Raw genomic sequence first — 19,070 nt, forward strand, 5'->3', positions numbered from 1 at the left:
ACAGCATCGCGACCGAACAATCACGCGTGGGTATATGTTTGTATAAGTGTATGTCAACGTGAACACGCGTATCAAATGTGTATACGAGGCCAAAGGAAAAAAGTATGAAGCGGACGTTTGTTTGCTTTGACAAGTATCGAAGGTCCACGTACATATATACTTACTCGCGAGAATGTCCAAGTACGGTCGACCACTTAGGCGTCTTGTGAAAAACTGCCCTTAGCATGTGTCGCGCAAACCTTCTCTACCTAATTGCTCCTTTTGAACGTTACTTTTCTTAATCATGGGGTAAAAGAATGAAAAGAAAATCGATGTTTTCAAGTTCTGGATATTTTTATTAGATACATAGTAAACTTTGGTAGTTCGATTAGGGAATATATTTTCCTAATTATTTTTTTAAGATGATATTTTTTCTTTTATCAACAAATGAGAAAATTAAGTATAACTTGATTCTTTGAAAACCATAACTAGACTTTTGATGTTTATATGTATAAATTATGCATAATTATAGGAAATTTAAAAGTATAAAAATGTATGTGTGGATCATGTTCAAAGATGTAAAAATATCTGGAAGAGTACTCTTATCATAAACAAATTAGGGATATATAAATGTATAAATACATAAAAATCTGCAGTCTAATTATAACATTTAAAGTGTAAACCAAATTTCTATTTAGGTTCCATTTCTTTACTTGTATTCACAGAAATATAAATTTATGTAAACGTTCGGGTCAGTCTAGTCATAACATTTTGGTTACATTATTTGAAAACTATTGTACCGTATATAATTTTATCGTAACTTATGTGTCGATAAAGTAGGAAACGGATTGATTAAAGAATCGGAATTTAAGATCCGAGTAAATTCATTGAGTATTGGAATTTATCAGACAAACATTAGAGATATTACAAAAAGGAGCAAATGAGCTACGCTATGCTAGTACGGCTACAAATCTTGGTTCAAATTGTTTACCCTTCGAAACTACTGTGCGTCATATGTAAACAATGCTGTTCTTCTCTAAGATGGATTATGTCTTCTGTCCGAGTGTTCGGATTTAGTATCTCGCAAATACCCAACGGGAATGCTTGCTGTGATATACTAGAAGCTCAATGTTTCTTACATTATCCCGTAAATATATTTATGTGTAATACATTACACAAAATTAAAATATCTTTTTAACTTACACAAGTACCTTGTATTTTTAAACTCAAGTACCTCTTGATACCTTTCTGCAGAAAATAAAATTACACATTATTTCGTATATAAAAACATCTATATAAAACGATAGCTCCGTTTAAAAAAATGGAGGCTATCTAGAAAATTCGGTAAATGCATGTACTTTCAGAATAATTACATTTCATTTAGCTTAATGAAATTCTTTCCTACTTTCTATATGTTTCAAAGTTACTAGTCTAATTACTTACGGTATCTTATATATTCATGTACAGACGTACTAGGATATTAAAATACCTAAATACCAAAATACTAAAATATTTAAATATAAAAATACTAGAATGCCAAAATACCAAAATACAAAATTTTTTAATTTCAAAATAACAAAATACAAGATACTTACTAAAATTTCAAAACTTTAAAATATTAAAACACTATAGTCCCATATAAATATACGAATACAGGTTCTCTTTACAAAGAGATTCGCATAAAAGCAGTCTTCTAGTCGCATTTATATAAACTACGCTTTTACCGTAAATTAAACTGCGTGCTTCCAAGACGACCAACCGATAAATGTGTCGATAGCCAGACGCACAGTCGAGCTTTTATACGAACGACGCCCGATCTCCTCTCCATGCTCTTCGGTCTCATTCGTCCCGAAATTGAATTGGTTAATTGACAGACTTAATCGAGAACAGATTGTCCGACTGATCGCCTGGGGTGCCAAGTTCGATCTGTTACAAGCGACAGGGAAAACGCCAAGGTACTATGCTGACATTTTCCGATCTGATAGGTGACATTTTATAAATGTTTGCAAATCATTCGACGTGCATTTGTCTTTGTTTGAATTCTGTTAAATCATTAATTATATAGGAATCGTTTTCTGTTAGGTTGGATTTAATTCATTCTAATTTTATTGAGATTTTATTGGAATTCAAGATTGATTGAACGTTCGCAGCTGAACAAATGACATTAACAAAATTTTACAGGTTATAGGTTACCAATGCTAATATAAAAGTTCTTTTACACAGAAATTACCTCAGTAAAGCACAGGAGGAAGTTCAAATTAAGAGGATTTTACAGTATACTAGCCTAGATTATCCTATTGGACATGGATTTGTTAAAGGAAAAGTAAAAGTATATAACCTAAAACTTATCACTTGTCAATTTAATAGAATTATCAATTCAATCATTCTATAAGAAGTTGCCGCCATTTAGGTAATCCTACTGTATCTATATGTGAATTATTAGCCTTCTGTATCGATTATCTAATAATTCATAACCTCTAATAAGTAACTATATACAAGTAGTGATAGATTTTTAAGGAAAGTTTCAAGAAATGTTTTTAAGGTAGGTTTTTCTAATGGAGAAATCTATTGCTATGGACAACAAACAAATGAAATTCTAAATAATTTAATTTCAAATAAATGAGAATTCAACAACTTATTCTCTACATACACTCATCATCCACGTAAGATTTTTTCCACTGTCCACAATTGATCCATTAAAGTTACTATCCTATTTCCGTTAGAACAGAGAGAAAAACGGAAGAAGGAAACAATAAAGAGAGAGGCACAGCTTCGGAGATTGTGTTAAACCTGTTACAAATCCCGGTAGAGTCAATGAATCTATCCGTACGAACATTTCCGTCTTGCGGTGACGACAAAGAATGAAAGTGAGGATAGGAAGAGGAAAAGAGATAAACAACGATGAGAAAGCGAAAGAAACGATATGGGGGTGGTTGCAAAGGTTCTCCCAGGACGTATCCACGATCCTCATTAAGTATGGAGGAGCGTAGATCTCGATTGAAATTGAGATGAATCGCTTCGTGGGACGTCAGGATTGGCCTCGGTTGGGGGTGGGTTTTTTCAGTTGAACTTTATTTCAAATGAAATCGATACTGTCAAGGAAAGGGAGAAGAAAAATAAGGTTTACTCCATGGAAGCGACAATTGGATGAAAAAGAAAAGAGAAAGGAAAAATAGAGTAGTGTAAGGTAGCTTGCACCCCTATAAAACCAGCGACTGAACACCGTATCGACATCATTCGCCGACAACGTTCCGCGATAACGTGCCCTCAAACGAAGCGATGATCGGTTCCGTCGCGTTTCTGTCTTTCAACCGCCTTATGACCATGGCAATTTGCGTACTGCTATGTGTAATCTATTTGGTGTCCTGCGCTTCCGGAGAATACGGTACGTTCTACCGATTGTGAATTATACAGGAAGTTTAACAACCCTCTGACGGTGTAATATAACGAAAAATTCAGGATGATTTAGGAAACAATTATTCCTTTCTTGCAAAAGTTTTTGTATTTTGATTACCAGTTAGAAGAGGTATATTCTTCCAACTTTTCAACCATTTCAATTTTTTATAAGTGAACAATTTTTTATAAGATGTGGAACTTGTGATAAAATGTTTGACTCAGTCTCTCTCGTGATGCATTTCGAAGAGATATTAAGGAAGCTAGGTCAAAGACCGAGAAACTACATATACATACGTGTTATTATTTTTCCATTTCCATATGTATCGTTATTTGTACGTGTTATACTCTTTCAAATAGAAAGTAGAGATTCCTCGAGTAGCACGAGCAATGACAGAGCACCGAGCAACGAGTTTGGCTCGTGCAGCGACGGCAAGTGCATCAAACGTACCCCGCAGGATATTACCAGCGGTATGTGGTTTGGCCCACGATTGGGGCGACGACGCAGGACGGACAGAAAACCGGAGCTCGATTTTGACATTGAAACTCTGGCCAACGCGCTCGATGGGTCACATTGGGCCATCATCACGATTCCAGGTATATATTTATTATGCTTGAAATACGTTTTTTATAGTTTCATGAATTTCTCTTCGTATTTTTAGTGTATTTTTGTGATTGTTTTTTTCCAAAAAAAAAAGATAAAAATAGTAGCTTTCTATTTTATATAATTCACGGTAATATCATATTATTATGGAATCAAATTTTTTACTAATTTGATAATGGAATATATCACACTATTTTCTATAGAAGTGATGCAACTTGAATACCTAACTTAAATATCTTTTCTCTGAATAGAATATTCATGCTTTTGCAAATCTATATTTCTTTAATTTTGTTTCCAAGATTTAAACAATAACAAACAGATTAACTGTATGATTTGAAAGAATCGAAAGATGTGTATTTTTTCTTTTAAAAAATGGCAAAGAACATCGATCTATATTTGATATTTCAATCATTGAGTTTTTGAATAAAATTTGTTTTCAGGAACAGATAGGCGTCAAGCAAAGCAGTTCACACCCCGTTTGGGGAGAGAATCAGGCGAAGAATATTTCTCATACGGGTTTCCAAATGATCAGGAAGAGTTGTACGCGGAGGAACAAATTTTCCCACCTTTGTTTGCACCACGTTTAGGACGTAAAGTACCTTGGATACCAACTCCGAGGCTTGGACGTCAATTGCACAATATAATTGATAAATCTAGACAGAACTTCGATGATGCACGCTTTTAAGACTGGTTCGACCTGCTGGATGATTAATAGCTAATGATATAGTGTAATTAAGATCATATTTAAGAAAATAAAGGACTTGTATTTATTTGTATTATAATCGAGGAATGCTCGATATTTTTCCTGTTTCATTAGTTTTTATTATTATTCTGTCTCTTTTCTTTGTGAAATGAAGGTTGGTTTTCCATGTAATTGATTAGAAGTTAGGTTAGGCTTGAGGTAATGGGCTAGTATACGCATTCACTTCTGTTATAATAAAGGGATTGTTAGCATTGTTCTACTTTAATTCAGTAAATTCTTTTCGTTCCCGACGGAAAAAGAACCAGACAATGTCAAGAGTCAAAAGAACAAAGATATTTATTTTATTTTTAAATCTAATTGTCGGTACAAAAATAAATCATCGGAAGTTTACTGCAAAAAAATAATCTGTCAAATATCGCAAATATACTATAATTAGGATCAAAAGAAACAAGATATGTCGTAGCTATAAAATTTTTATTTTCATTTCGACTTTCATATCATCAATATCCCACCTCAAAAGATAGATACATATTTTTTAAACCTTGGTATAATTATTATTACTACGAAATACTTTTAAAAATAAGAAAATTTGTTAAATATGATTATAATAATTCTTAAATTCCAATTATTTTACTATTTGCAAATATAACAATTTCTACATTGTGATAAAAGATAAACAAAAAATGAAAGACAACATATTTTCAAATTTTAAAATATCATGTAATTAAAAGAATAGAGTCGCTAAAACTGTGGTTGTTATTCCTGTCCGTTCTGATAGTAAATGGTTACTTGAGCAAGGAGAGGCAGAAGGTTAACTTGTATCTGTTGGATGTGTTTCCAAGCTTTATGGTTACGACCGCAGTCTACGCTGCCACATGGCCCACGGTAGTTCCGGTCGAGGAATTACACGCGTAGTTACGCTCCTCCCTTTGCCTCCTTCCTCTTTCTTTCACCGCAGTCAGAAATTTAACCCTATCTCGTTGCACTCATGGTTCCTCTCTGTGAAAAAATTGAAACGATCCTATTTTGGCTATCTCCTTTCTTCCTGCTTTAATTCAAGAAATAGTTCAATGGAAAAACTTTTTCTGTTCGTTGATAGATATTAATACTTCTAGTAATTTTTAGGTTATTTCAACCTGAGAAAGATAGCAAAGTCGAAAATTCATGCTTGTAATTTTATAAAAACCAGGATACGAATTTTATGTCATCCTTTAAAACTTCTTAACTTTATTGTTGTGAAAAGTTATAATCGTAAAATAAAATTTCCACTTCACCGAAAAAAAATATTCAAAATAATAAATTTATTTTAACCTAAAAAGATTCTAAATTATACGAGATATGCATTATGGAATGAAGAAAAAATACAATATTGTTTGCAATTCGGTTTTTTTCCTTTTTTTATTATTATTGTTATTATTATTATTTACTGCATTCATAAATGTTACAATCTTTCTACGCATACAACATTCACAAATCGTTCACACGACAGCTCGTTTCATCACGTATAACATCCTTACTTAAATATCTCTAGGCGTATTACAACTACAATATGTAAATTATATGTTTGTATATATATAATATATGTCTATATTTTTTTTTCATTTTACTTTCTCTATCTTCCTCTCATTCGTTCACACGCATACGATCTTCTATCATACACATATTACGTGAACGCACACGTGTTCGTCTCGTTTTATCTATTTTTTATAATAATAATAATATTCGTACGCTATGAATGTATATCGTATTTACATGATCAACAGTTTTCGTTTTAATGGGATCTGAAATTGGTAATGTTATGCAAAATCATCGTCATAGCTCGGATTGTAAGAAAACGTAATCTACGCCATATGTATGCATCAATATGGTTAATAAATCTGAAAAAATAAATCGGTTATTTTCACGAGGCCGCCAAACGGAGAGCACAATCGATATTTTCAATCGATTTATGATTCTATTTTATAAGTTTTCTAATTTCTCACATTTTTGCACGTTCTCCAAGTTAATTCATCGTTATGAGTAAATACCGTCGACCTTTCTCAAATTAAATATTCTGTTTTTTTTCCTTTTAATAATTCACTTTCCCCCTTTTATTTAGAGTATAATAGTAGGTTACCATAGTTATAGTCTTCGAAGGAATCTATCAGTTCGTTTCTATGCATGTTTCTTACAAAATTCGAATAAAATTCTTGATCAGTGTATTCTTTTAATCTAGGGTATTATTTTCCTCTATTGTTTTCAGTCGATTCTAATTATTGTTACTTTATATCTATTTTTCGTGTCATCTAATCATGTATGGTAGTGTAAAAATTGTTAAAATGTTTTACCTAGTTTTTTTCGCTCGTTTTAAAGAGATAGTCGTTGATCGGAAGCTTATGGCGTAATAATAATCGATTGATAATTAAAGTTAGTAACACGAGGATTAAAATGCTGACATACTCCTTTTCCCAATTCATTACACTCATATTTATTTTAGATATTCTGAATGTATGATTCTTAAGTCACTTTGCTTCGTACTTTAATTTCCATTAATTCCTTACGAAATGATCCATAGGTTATTGCGTAGCAAATTCTCTAGGAAATGGTTTATCGATTATCGCACGATCGATATTCTAGTGAACGATTTATCGATTATAAATAATTAAAATTCATTTACAGTTTATTGAATAATCAATCCTCTCTCGAATGATATATCGATCATCGCACAATTAATGATTTGTTAATCGTCAGTGTTCTCCTTCTTATCGTTTTCATATCGTCCCAAGGAATTTTAAGACAAATTGCAACAGTTATTGAGCGAAAATGATCGCCGAATTAATTACAATATACAAAATTAGAATCGATCAAAATCACAAATTGGATTTTGGATATAAATTACATTTGAAGAAACGTATTCCGTTCGAAAAAATTTTCAAGTGGTTTTATCCACTTGAAAAGATGAAACAACAGAAAGAAGATTTAATCGAGAAAAATCGATCTCTCGTTAGTTTAAAATTCAGAACGGAATTTTTTCCTGAAACGTTTCATGGAACTTCGTTCGATCGTTCCAAAAACCAGTTACAATAACTGCAAACGTCGTCAATATACCAAAGATTAATTTTCACGATCGATCCTAGAGAAAAATCCGAAGAAAAGAAATTTTAGTCTTCTAATCCTAAATATATCATTATACGTAAATATCATATACTAACACAATCTTTTTTTTATTTTAATAACTTTTTTCTTCAATCCATTACAGCTAAACAAACGAAACGGACTTAAAAGAAAAGATGAGTATAAATATACTATACATACATACATAAATACAAGAATTAATTAAGAGATCAAGATACAAGAAGAAAAGGGAAAAAAGTGAAACAAAGCAAGAATTAATTTTCCCATGAAAAAGATACGTTTGAGAAAGCAGTTTTCCTTCTTTTCAACCCTCACTTGTCCTTATCTTTTCTAAATTATGTATCCTGTGTATAACTGTGTAATTTACATATATATATATAGAATATATATGTACGCATATAAGTAACAATACAAGAATTTGCAATGTAGTGCATTTTCTTCAGCCGTTTACAACAGGACATCCGTCTACTGACGTGACTCCAAGGACTTCTGGTAAAAATTATTTACAGTATTCTACAAGATCGTCGTTCGTTCAAAGAAACATAGCTTTCTTCCAGATATTCATTGGAAAAATTGATATACCTTTCAACTAGTTGTACTGATTTATTTTCGTTAACGGTAGAATTTACTCAGTTTCGTTGTATTCAACTTCTTAGAAATTAATGGCAGATAAAGTTGCAATAAAGCTAAGTTAGATCCTCTGATAATGATCCGGACCTAAATTTTGTATTTATAACAGAAAACGGTCGATGTGGTTTTTTTACTAATAGAATCGATATAGCCGATTACTTTTTCAGAAACAAGCAAAATTTAAGTAATGAAGAGTTCATAAAATAGACTGAAAGATTAAATAAAATCATTCTTTATTATGTATATATACTATTAGCTGGTAAAAGTGAAGTGTCAATAGAAAAGTATCCTTCATATGTATAGCCACTGGAACGTGATCACTTCAAAGATAAAGGGAGATAAATTCCCAAATTTCACAAGAACGTCATAACAGATTACGTCCAGTCATCGTGCAAATGCATACATATAATCTCTTCTTTACTTCACGATCGTGCTTAAACATTAAAACAACTAAACAATAACACAAAAATAACAAAAAACATGTGTATATATATATATACATGCACAAGATTAATTGAAAAACCAATTACGACAAAGGAGAATGAAGTTGAAAAAGAACGACGACCGAATCCTAGCGACAGTTATCGTTACTCCTAATCTAAATTCGATTAAGCCTACAGTCATATCTTTTTTTTTTATTATAGCGATGCGCTCTTTTTTAGTTTAAGTTGAATCACTCGCTTAGAAACTAGTTTCAGTTTAATCCTACGCCGTTGTATACGAAATGGCAAAATAGACTACGAACACGTTCTATGTACATAAGATATTCACTATTTAATTATGAAGTTCCCTTCGTTCGTCTACAGCTTAGTTCCTGGCACCATATTTTTCTTTCTAGTATTCGTTTTCGCGTTTATTCTCTTTGTCTCTGTTGCTTTGTGCTAATCGATCTTCGTCCGTTCGAAATTGCTGTATGTAACATCTTTTACGTTATCTTTGTTTCCTTTCGTTTTCATCGTACTCGCTTTCCTTATTGTTAATACCTTTGTAAGTTGATCGTTTTATCGATTTTATTTTATACGTTTCATTATGACCTATTAACGAATTACTTTTTAAAAAATTGTCAATTTTATTGATACAGGTATTTTGAATTCTGTAATCTTATATAGGGAGAATGAAAATGTTTGTAAAATGGCAAGGACCTGCGAGCAAAAAACCTTAAGATAAACTATTGAGCTTTCGAATATTTAGTTTCACGAGAAAAGTATCGCTTCATTTTCTGCAACGAAAACATAGATTAGACAAAGGAGCGTGGAATTACTTGAAGATAAATTCAGAAACTTCTAACGCGTGTCTTAATTTGTATATGTTTTAAGTACGAATTACAGAAAACTAAGTCAAAATGTGTATATTGAGTGAGTTATAAAATACTGACTCACGAAACACTTTGAAAAAGAAAAAAAGAGCAGGAATACATATCAAGTGACATAGAAGCATAGGAAGTGGCTGGTTAAAAAATTGAATTTGTATTTCTTATATATAAAAGTAGCTTGATATCCGTGATGTACCTTATATGATAGTGACGCGTGATTTAAAATAAATAAGAAAACATTTCGTAATTACTCGAAATTGTAAAAAAAAAGACTGAATAGTCGTTATTGCAAACGTATGTGTAAATATTATAAAAAATTCTAAGTAGACACGTGATGTACAATTTACGGGGTTGTTAGGTTTCGACCGATTTATTTCGAAGAATGTTTTTCAAGAAAATTATTAAAAATAGTTAGACTATGTAAAAATAATGGTATCTCTTAAATGCAACGTAGAAAATATTCATACGATTGACCTAAAACTACGTAGGGACATATATAATTTTTGTATTTTTTAATAAATACAAAAAAAGACATACAATTATCTATAACACATTTCCTCAAAACACTACTAAAAAAATACCTAAATTTTTACTTGTCAAATCATGCAACACTGTTACAAAGAATAATACATCTTGGACTTGAGCACGTGTCAAATGCTCATTGCAAGCACAAAAGTCATTCGAACGGACGTAGGAACTCTAGAATGATCACCTAAAGACAGGTATCGTCCTTTCTTTGTAATTAGTATGAGGTTAGGTTTTTCAAGAATCGACACGCAATTAATCATAACCTGTACAATTCTATAAAAATTGTCTAACTATAATTCAGTTAAAGAGCCAACAAATATTCGATTAAATATACTGCCAACTAAATAGCTGATCTGAAGCTCACTGACTTGATGAGAAAATCATAAATAATTGAAAAACAAATTGTAACATAGCAGTTGGTAAGGTTCAGCTTTCAGTTGAAATTCAGATCTGGCAAAGATACAAAAGGAAGACGATGAGAGGAAGAAACAGAAAGTACACAGAGAACATAGGGAGCATTAACCCTATTTCACACTTTACATTAGTTTAATATTATTGTTTGAAAGATTGTACCAACAGTCTTGATAAAAATAACCTGCTTCGTATAAATGTTTTTCAGCATAGATGAAAAATCACACTTATAATTTGTAACGTGTCAAATAATTTACAAATGAATTTATAAACGGTCCTTGGGTCTAATATTTTTAAAAAATATACGTCTGTTATATTCACTTAAATGAGCTTTTTCAATAGGTACAATTTTCGGATTTTAAACAATTGAAACAACTTGCATGGAACGCTTGACTTATCGCACAAAGCAACACCTCATAAATAATATTATCACGGAATCAGTGATGAAACTTATGAACACATGTAAAAATCACCAATTTTCAGAAATAGTTACGAAATCTATTGTCTCTCCGAGAACAAAGTCAAAGAAGCAAATATGCTTCCTTTTTTTTTTAAAAGAATTACTTTACGAAGAGTAATCGTTGATTAATTCTACTATAAAACATCTTATACACTTTACGTATAAATGATCTCTCCCTACTTTTCTTAAGCTTCCGATAATTTGAGAAAATTTCACATGATGAATGAAAAATCGAATTAATCCCTTAGTTCATGCATTTAAACTCGACAGATGAAATTTCCTCGGTGGCGTCCGGCTAAAGTAAACTCGGATGAAGTTCGATGTAACCCATTAACTTCAGGCACAATCAGATTTCTTTTAAGGCCACTGAAAAAAAGAAAGAAATTTCGTAGGATATTCCACCACTTTGGACAGCCCGATATCGTGTCTCTAATTAAACTGTTGCTAACTACTTGGACATTTCGAGTTCTTTTTTATGCACTTATATAACAATTTGTCTGGTTATTAGTAAACATTGTTTGTCACACGAACAACATATACAGTCGTGTGTCGTTAACTAGTCATGAGTTGGATTTTATTTGGCCAGTTATCGAGGGAGGTATATTTCTAGGAAAACCCGAGTATCTCTCTTTTCCACTAAATGTTAGTATAGATAGTGTTTATTCAGCCAGAGTTGATCTGTGAATGGCAGGGATTTGGTATTGATATATTCGTGGATATGGCAATAACGAATTTTCAATTTCGATCAATAACGAAAATTCGCGTATCCTATATCCTAAATTTTTATGATTGTGTGAGGTTTTATGAACTTTTCAATGCACTTTTGTTTGAGAAATCGACGTATGTCAATTTTTACTCTTAGGAGTAGAGAAGAAATATATTTATATACGTATCAACTGTGGTTATTCCAATTTTAAGCGGACGCTATTTTATTCTGTTTGAAACCCTAACTGAACTTCTCGAATGTACAATGTTCCTTAGATCAGTGTAACATTTTTATCCTTGCTCCATCCCCACTACGTTTTCCTGATACGAAACTCTGTCTTGTTCACTCTACACCAAAAAAACATTACATTAATCCAGAAAACACTGCACAAAAGTAAAACCATATAAAGCCAGTATGTATAAGAAATAAAAGACAAAGAGAAAAAAAAGGAAAATGCGAAACATAAAAAAATATAAAACACTTGGCAACTGTTCGGAAATAAGCCTTGTTATCTTTTGTGGAATTTCCATGAATATATAGGAACGTTAGAAAGAAGAAATCTTCTTGAAATAGTCTTTAAGGATGAAAAAATGCTCCAGCTTGAAAATTAGTACATACTGACATTTGTTTCATGACAGATGAATTTATGAAGTATAGGCGCTGTGAACGAAGATGATTCGATTTCATATGCGAGACACGAGTAACACAGAGGAATGTTCAACAGGAAATGTTACACTTTTGTTACAAAAGATTCAAGCAATCGTTCTGCGGTGCAGTTTCTCTTCAGTTATCACAATTTTACAAGTATGAAATTGTACGATACAAGTGCGATATGTAAAATAAGAAGAAAGAAAAAGATCTCTTCCTTTGTAACTATGATCATTATTTTTGTGAAAACATATTCGCGATGCATTGACTGATGTCAGTGTGTGACTAGTATATTAAAAGATGAGAACAGATTTGCAGTGTCTCCAGGCACTTGTATGCAAGTTTAATTAATGTCGACTTCTCAACTCTTTCGCTACTAAACGACAATACATAAAGCGCGTCGACGGAAAATTGAAACGCTGCGTATAGAATGAACCAGCCATTCGTATTGTGTGTACATACATGTTTTCACTCGTGCATTAAATTTTCAATTTGTGTTTGTTCTCCTTAATAACATTGATCTGAATCCATTGATGTTTTGTTATAATAACGTTGTAATTTGCTTCACTAGAACGCCAAATTTGAAGAATAATTTTACTTAACCTCAAAACTTCATCCAGTCCAACTAATCTGTTTCTACATCATCACTGAACTATAATTTCTACGTATCCTATTTTTTTAGCGCGTAATATTGTATATAGTATACAAGTTGGCGTTAAATGTATATACTTAATGTTTCAAAATAATATAGTGAATTAAAGGTTATTCAGTATGTAAAAATAAATCAATGAGACTTATTGAATAGACAAGAAGTAATTTTACTTCTTGCTATCTGTTTGCTTACGCTTTTCTTTTTTTAAAAAACCGAGTTTGAAAATTCAATGCGTACACATGCACTCAGCTAACCCTAAATTGAACCCCATATAGCTAACGACCGTTATTTCAAATTTGTTTTTCTTGTAAACGAGGCTTCAAAGACAACAATTTTATTCTACACATTTTATTTATTTCAGCATGTAAACTTCTGCCTGGTTTTATAATCCTTATTCAATCGAAAATTAATTAAGTGCATGTGCACTTGATAGACTTTTCAACTTGATTTTTTTAAAGATGAGGCTTCTTGCAAAGTATCTATTCTAATACATTTTTGTAATTTGACAAAACAATGTGTACGTTTTTTTATTTACGTTTTTCAATAATGCTGCATTTATACGAATCTTTTTATACATTATTTGACTGTTTAGTCCGTAATAGGTTAATCAGGTTAACAAGAAAGAAAACTCCTTCATGTGTCTGAGACAACCGATCAGATGAAATCTTCATAGAATTAAAGAACCAATTAATGACTGTATCAATTCTGCGTTACACGGATGAGTAATTCTACATCAGAGTAATCATACATTTCTACAAATAGATAGTTATTAGTCAGTAACTATAAAAGATTGATTGTTCATTAGGAATGCAAAGGGGTTCAAAACAGTTAAATGACAATAGAATCATAGTTTCATTCCTATAAATAGCAAAAAGACAACATATGCAATATAACAAACACCTGAGAATGAACCTTCTAGTTATTACGTTATTTTCAATTTCTAATTTTATATAAAAATATTAGTGGTATTAGAAATTGAACTTTAGAACAAGCATAACTGAAATTTATTTAAAAACAAAATTTAATTTGGAATTTTATATTATTAGCCCAAAAATTATAAGAAGAGTAGCAATAGAACCGAATCTTAATTACTGATAATGAAAGATAAAATAATATCTATTTAGAATCGATATTATTAATGATATTAATGTTTATCATCATTGTCTATGATACTACTGTTGCCACTACACTTTCTCTTTTTTATAGTATTAAACTTTCCACATAACATTATCAAATATTAACAGATTTAAATGCATATTTGTAAAGAAACGACTTTATAAGCTTCTATATATAAAATATTTCATTGTGCAGCGGCTACGAATTGTTCCATGTGTCAATATCGCATTTACTATGATTTTACACAACCTCATTTTTCTCTTTGCTGTTTGATTCAATAGTTGGTTCAATTCATTAGGTATTAAAATTGTTTAAGAGTTTAGTCAGTGTTACTATATAGCTAATAACGTACTACGATTTGCTAAAAAAAAATTTATCTAAATGAAGCCAAATCTTTGGAACTTTTCCATTCGTAATTAATTTAGTATCTTGCGCAAATTACACAACATTCATGGTAAGATAATTCTCTATCTAAAATGATAAATAATAGAATATAGATGTATGTGATGTTTTACAAAATTTAAAAAAACAGAAATATACATAGACCATAAAAATTGTATGCGTTTTGCAACCAATTTATAATATCTTCCAATTGCTACCGACACAATTCAAATTTTGAATAAATCTTAATGAAGAAACGATATACACTTCATTATCTTTTCAAAGCGATGACTTTTATGTAATGATATTAAAAGTAACTTACAACGAGATAAGACATATTTGCCAATTGTACATATTAATTTAGAATCTAGTTAATTTCTTCATATCAATAAAGTATGAAGAAACATGTCTAAATTTGAGAATTGTTAAAAAATTTATACTGGTGACTACTGAAATATTTATACTGTGCGATCATCCATTAAACTGGAGTTTCAATTTTCTGTTTTTTTGTATCGTACAATTCGATCTTTCAATCATTTCCTTCCATGGATGCGAAAGCAATGATTGTTCGATGATAAAACAAAGGAAAATATTTTCTCAATTGTAAGTTTTGCGAAGAACGATAGTAATGCCGTAATAAATCTATGCATTATACACGTAAGAGACCTGTAACCCAATTTCTTCAAATGAAACAGTTAGCTCGGATAAATGTTTTAAACGAACACGAATTTATCGGCAATATGAAATGTATGTACATGCTATCGTGCCTGGATTCTTCATGTGTTCGTTCATTCCGCGGGCGGTTCTTCTCTTTTTTCCTGCTAGGATTTTTAGCGAAAGTATCCTAGCGGATGAACCGAACAGGATTTTGTTTAATATAAGCAAAAATAGCCGAATATATATATTCGTAAATACAACCTTAATGAACTACCTTAAAAATAGCTTGCTAAACTTCTCTCACAAACGAAGAATTCTTTCACCTTCACTTACAGTGTGTTTCATTATTCTTCTCTAACGATCCCCAACGTCAGAGAGATACACTTTTATAGATTCATCGTTTTGTATACAAAGAGTCTTGTGGTCATTTTTTTTATGTGATTCTAACACAATGCATAACTTCTCTATTACTTTTTCAAACGAGATTTTCCCTTTTCTTAGAATAAGTATTATCCCTATCCCAGGAGCGATGCACTTATCCAATTTAGCAAATCGAGTAAGTGCTTATGCACTTACCCATCAATTTTCAAGCTGATCTCATTTTTGAGAAATCGACGTGCTATCCGTCTTGATTGTGGCCGACTTCGTCTGCTCGGTCTTAGAGATCGCCAGGAAACGATCCCTTATGACGTTTTGAGACTTGCCACTCACTTCTTGAGCTTTCGTACATGAGCCGAAATTTTGCTTGCTTCGTGATTGCTGTTGTTGTTTACTTAAATCTCGTTGAATATTCGAGAAAGAGGGACCAGCGTCGTTCCGTCTTCTAGGATGGCCTAATCGTCCAGATCCAAACGAATCGGCTCTGTTACGAAACTGCGAAAGATTCACTGAGTCCACACGAGACTTTTGCGCGACGGAATTATGTTCAGAGTTTGAAGTTGGCAACGTTACGGTACTGGAACCACCAGATAGTCGACGAACTCTGTTGGTAGGTGAAGCATCACCGTCACCTGCACTTTCGGACACACTTCTGTTTCGTCTCTTCGCGGCCTGAGATCGTGAGTTTGCAGCAAATGCTTGCAGCATTTCATTAATTTGAGGCTGTAACATTATTAAGAACATTAACATAATTAGGAATGTTATTTAATGAAATGTGTTATCTTTTATGTTTAGATAGAACATTTACCTCGACCACTCTAAAGTCTTCGATACTCTTGAATTTAGACAAATACTCCTGTAATTTAAGATCTACTTGAAGTTGATCAGAGCGTTTATAATACTTTAAGAACGCCCAAAATTTTTCTAATCCATACAGTTGACCTACAAAGGGAAAATAAAATATTAGCACATTGTATTCAAACTAAACAACGGTTTTTAATTTAATTAATGCTTGTTGCTACGTTAAGTACCACACACAAGACAAATTGATCTTATGGTACCAACTGAACATTTCATTTACTTTAGCACACCCTCACCGTCTAGTTAACAATAAATGTTATAACTAAACAACCTATAATGTGCATCAAGTTGGATGTTTTAGAAAGAAATACACTAACCACTTTCGTAATCTTGTATCGTTTCGACTTGGAAATCTTTATACAGGTGATGTCTAAATCTCTTTTCTAAACCGTAACTATAAAATCTAAAAAGGCATTCTAAACCATATCGGTAACCCTCAGAGGCATCTTCTTTGGCTACAGTCCTGAATTCTTCGTACATAGTACGATTGAAATTTTCCCGCAAGAAGAATGACCAAAAACGGAAAAGTGTGTTCATTTCTTGAGATTGGCCAATTCCAAGTCTCTTACGTTCTGAAATAATATAAATACGATGAAAATTTGTGTACCCAAAGGAATTATAATTTATGTACACTAAGATATTTTCAGATCCTCTTTTCTCTTCATGATATCCCTCAGTCGGGAAAAGAAGACAAAAATAAAATAATTCATCACTATGTTTACTTATATGAAAAATATTAATCGTCTATAGTACTCATTTAGATAATGCCATTTCATGAATCATAAGAAATAATTTAAAAAACGAAAATTTATATTCACCTTTTAAGCAACGTGAATGATACTTGTGATAGACCTGCTGCGTAAAACCATTTTCTTTTAGAAGAGCATGACTCGGGTGATGAAATATTGGTAATGATTGTGGTGCACTTCCGTAACTACTTGCAAGGTAACCTTCATTTGGACTTGTTCCTGTGCTACTTCTGTACAATACAATAAAAATGTAAAGTTATTAAATTGTTATTAAACTTTTTTCGCTTGTTATACAACTTGTTGGCGATGTAAATTTACCCCGTAGAATATGTACGCGGTCGATGCTCCCGAACGTCCATAATCCAGCCAACGTGATGTTCAACAGGGGGATTATTGCTATGTCGTGTTTTTCTTTTTCGCGGTGTCCTAGGATCTACCGAAGGCTCGTCCTTTACTACCGCGAAGAAACGAGGAACCACTCCTCTTCTACTATCCCTTCTCGATTTATCATTCCAACGACTTCTATCTACACGACGATCTCTTCTCTCTTGACCATCTGTAGTTATTGACATCTATGGATACAATAATTACATTAAATGTAAAATGTGAAGTGAACAAAATTAATATAATTAATGAGATTAAATAAATATGAAATGAAAAAGTACCTGCGTTGGAAGCGAACGAGACACTTCCATATCTTCTATTGCGGATGGTGGTGGAGGTGGAACTTCCGGATTAGCTTTTTTAGGCGCTTTAGGAGCCATTTTTTCAAAATCTTCTTGACTAATCACATTGACAGTTTTATAGCTTCCAATTGACGACGAAGATCCATACTATAAGGAATGAAGTAACTCAAATCTGTGTATACCAGAGAAATATTCTAAAAAATGATTTAAACTTACCCTTTGACCATCTTTCATCCATAAATCTTCTTCATAATAGTATAATCCATCATTGATAGCTTGCTCGAGATCCTGGGTCATTTTTACTCTTGTTGTCCAGTCACCAGTTCGATCATGACCTTCGTGTTTCGGAATACGTGTCGACATGGGCACCGACGTTTGTGTGAAGATTAAAAGTTTATTGACATCTCTATCTGACAATTCATAATCTTCATCGTCTTCAGACCTACAATATATCACATGTTAACTTTTACACATACAGAGTAACCTGAGAAAAAGACACAATAGTTTAGAAGTATATAGTAATCAGTAAAATAAAAATATAATGTCGTACTAACAATTCAAAATAAATCAGGAACTTTATTTATAATTTCTTTCTAAGAAGATATTTAATTTGCTTTAAAATGCTAATCTGGAGTTTGCTGTAATAGATAAATACTTTTTGCTATTTTTTATGAATACTATATACTCTTAAGTTATGAATGCATGTATAAAATTCATAATATAATCAAAAGAAAGTCAAACAAATAGCAACAAACCATTCAGAAAATGCATTGTGGCGACCAGTTGGTGGTGGCGTATCAAGTTCCTCGTCAAATTGAAAGTCTAACTCCTCTCTTTCTTCGCTTTTAACGTTATCAATTTTCTCTTTTTCTTCGTTTCTTTCCTTATGTGACGGTTTCACCCTTCGCCTTACCTATCATTTTCATGAACTCAGTTATTACTTATCACTAATAGTAATAACTTGTTTGAAATAGATCCACAGTTTGTGTCGCAATTTTTATACACCGATGACGTTTCGGGCAAATATTCTAATTTACTTAATCGGTAACACAACATCCTATTAGACCATTTTATAAATTCATTGCATTCTTTATAGTTCTAG

General features: G+C 32.0%; 2 protein-coding genes across 10 annotated transcripts in view; one reads left to right on the forward strand and one right to left on the reverse strand.

The window, feature by feature from the left end:
* The first annotated feature begins 1,661 nt into the window (after positions 1–1,661).
* On the forward strand, positions 1,662–4,728 carry Pban (pheromone biosynthesis-activating neuropeptide). Of its 2 annotated transcripts, XM_033345361.2 has the most exons (4): positions 1,662–1,934; positions 2,203–3,364; positions 3,733–3,969; positions 4,417–4,728. In XM_033345361.2, the coding sequence occupies exons 2-4, from the start codon at positions 3,259–3,261 to the stop codon at positions 4,659–4,661; spliced, it is 588 nt and encodes a 195-aa protein (XP_033201252.1). In that variant the 5' UTR covers positions 1,662–1,934; positions 2,203–3,258; the 3' UTR covers positions 4,662–4,728. The 2 variants fall into 2 exon arrangements, with proteins under 2 accessions (XP_033201252.1, XP_033201251.2); XM_033345360.2 differs by lacking the exon at positions 1,662–1,934 and having other exon boundaries at positions 3,248–3,969.
* Positions 4,729–5,130: 402 nt separating this feature from the next.
* The window catches only part of larp (La related protein), a 30,850-nt gene continuing 16,910 nt past the window's right edge, over positions 5,131–19,070 (reverse strand). For 5 of the 8 annotated variants that reach the window (XM_076623825.1, XM_033345251.2, XM_076623808.1 and 2 more), the window contains exons 10-17: positions 18,724–18,881; positions 18,185–18,410; positions 17,948–18,115; positions 17,601–17,854; positions 17,352–17,512; positions 16,851–17,105; positions 16,481–16,614; positions 6,059–16,395 (exon numbers count right to left, since the gene is read on the reverse strand). In XM_076623825.1, coding sequence (XP_076479940.1) covers positions 15,892–16,395; positions 16,481–16,614; positions 16,851–17,105; positions 17,352–17,512; positions 17,601–17,854; positions 17,948–18,115; positions 18,185–18,410; positions 18,724–18,881 — 1,860 coding nt within the window. In that variant the 3' untranslated portion in view covers positions 6,059–15,891. Of the gene's footprint in view, positions 5,679–6,058; positions 16,396–16,480; positions 16,615–16,850; positions 17,106–17,351; positions 17,513–17,600; positions 17,855–17,947; positions 18,116–18,184; positions 18,411–18,723; positions 18,882–19,070 lie in introns of those variants that run through there. The other 3 variants (XM_076623821.1, XR_013059911.1, XM_076623815.1) reach the window with 3 other exon arrangements.

Source organism: Bombus vancouverensis, chromosome 2 (assembly GCF_051014615.1).
Source record: "Bombus vancouverensis nearcticus chromosome 2, iyBomVanc1_principal, whole genome shotgun sequence".
Taxonomy (NCBI): Eukaryota; Metazoa; Arthropoda; class Insecta; order Hymenoptera; family Apidae; genus Bombus; species Bombus vancouverensis.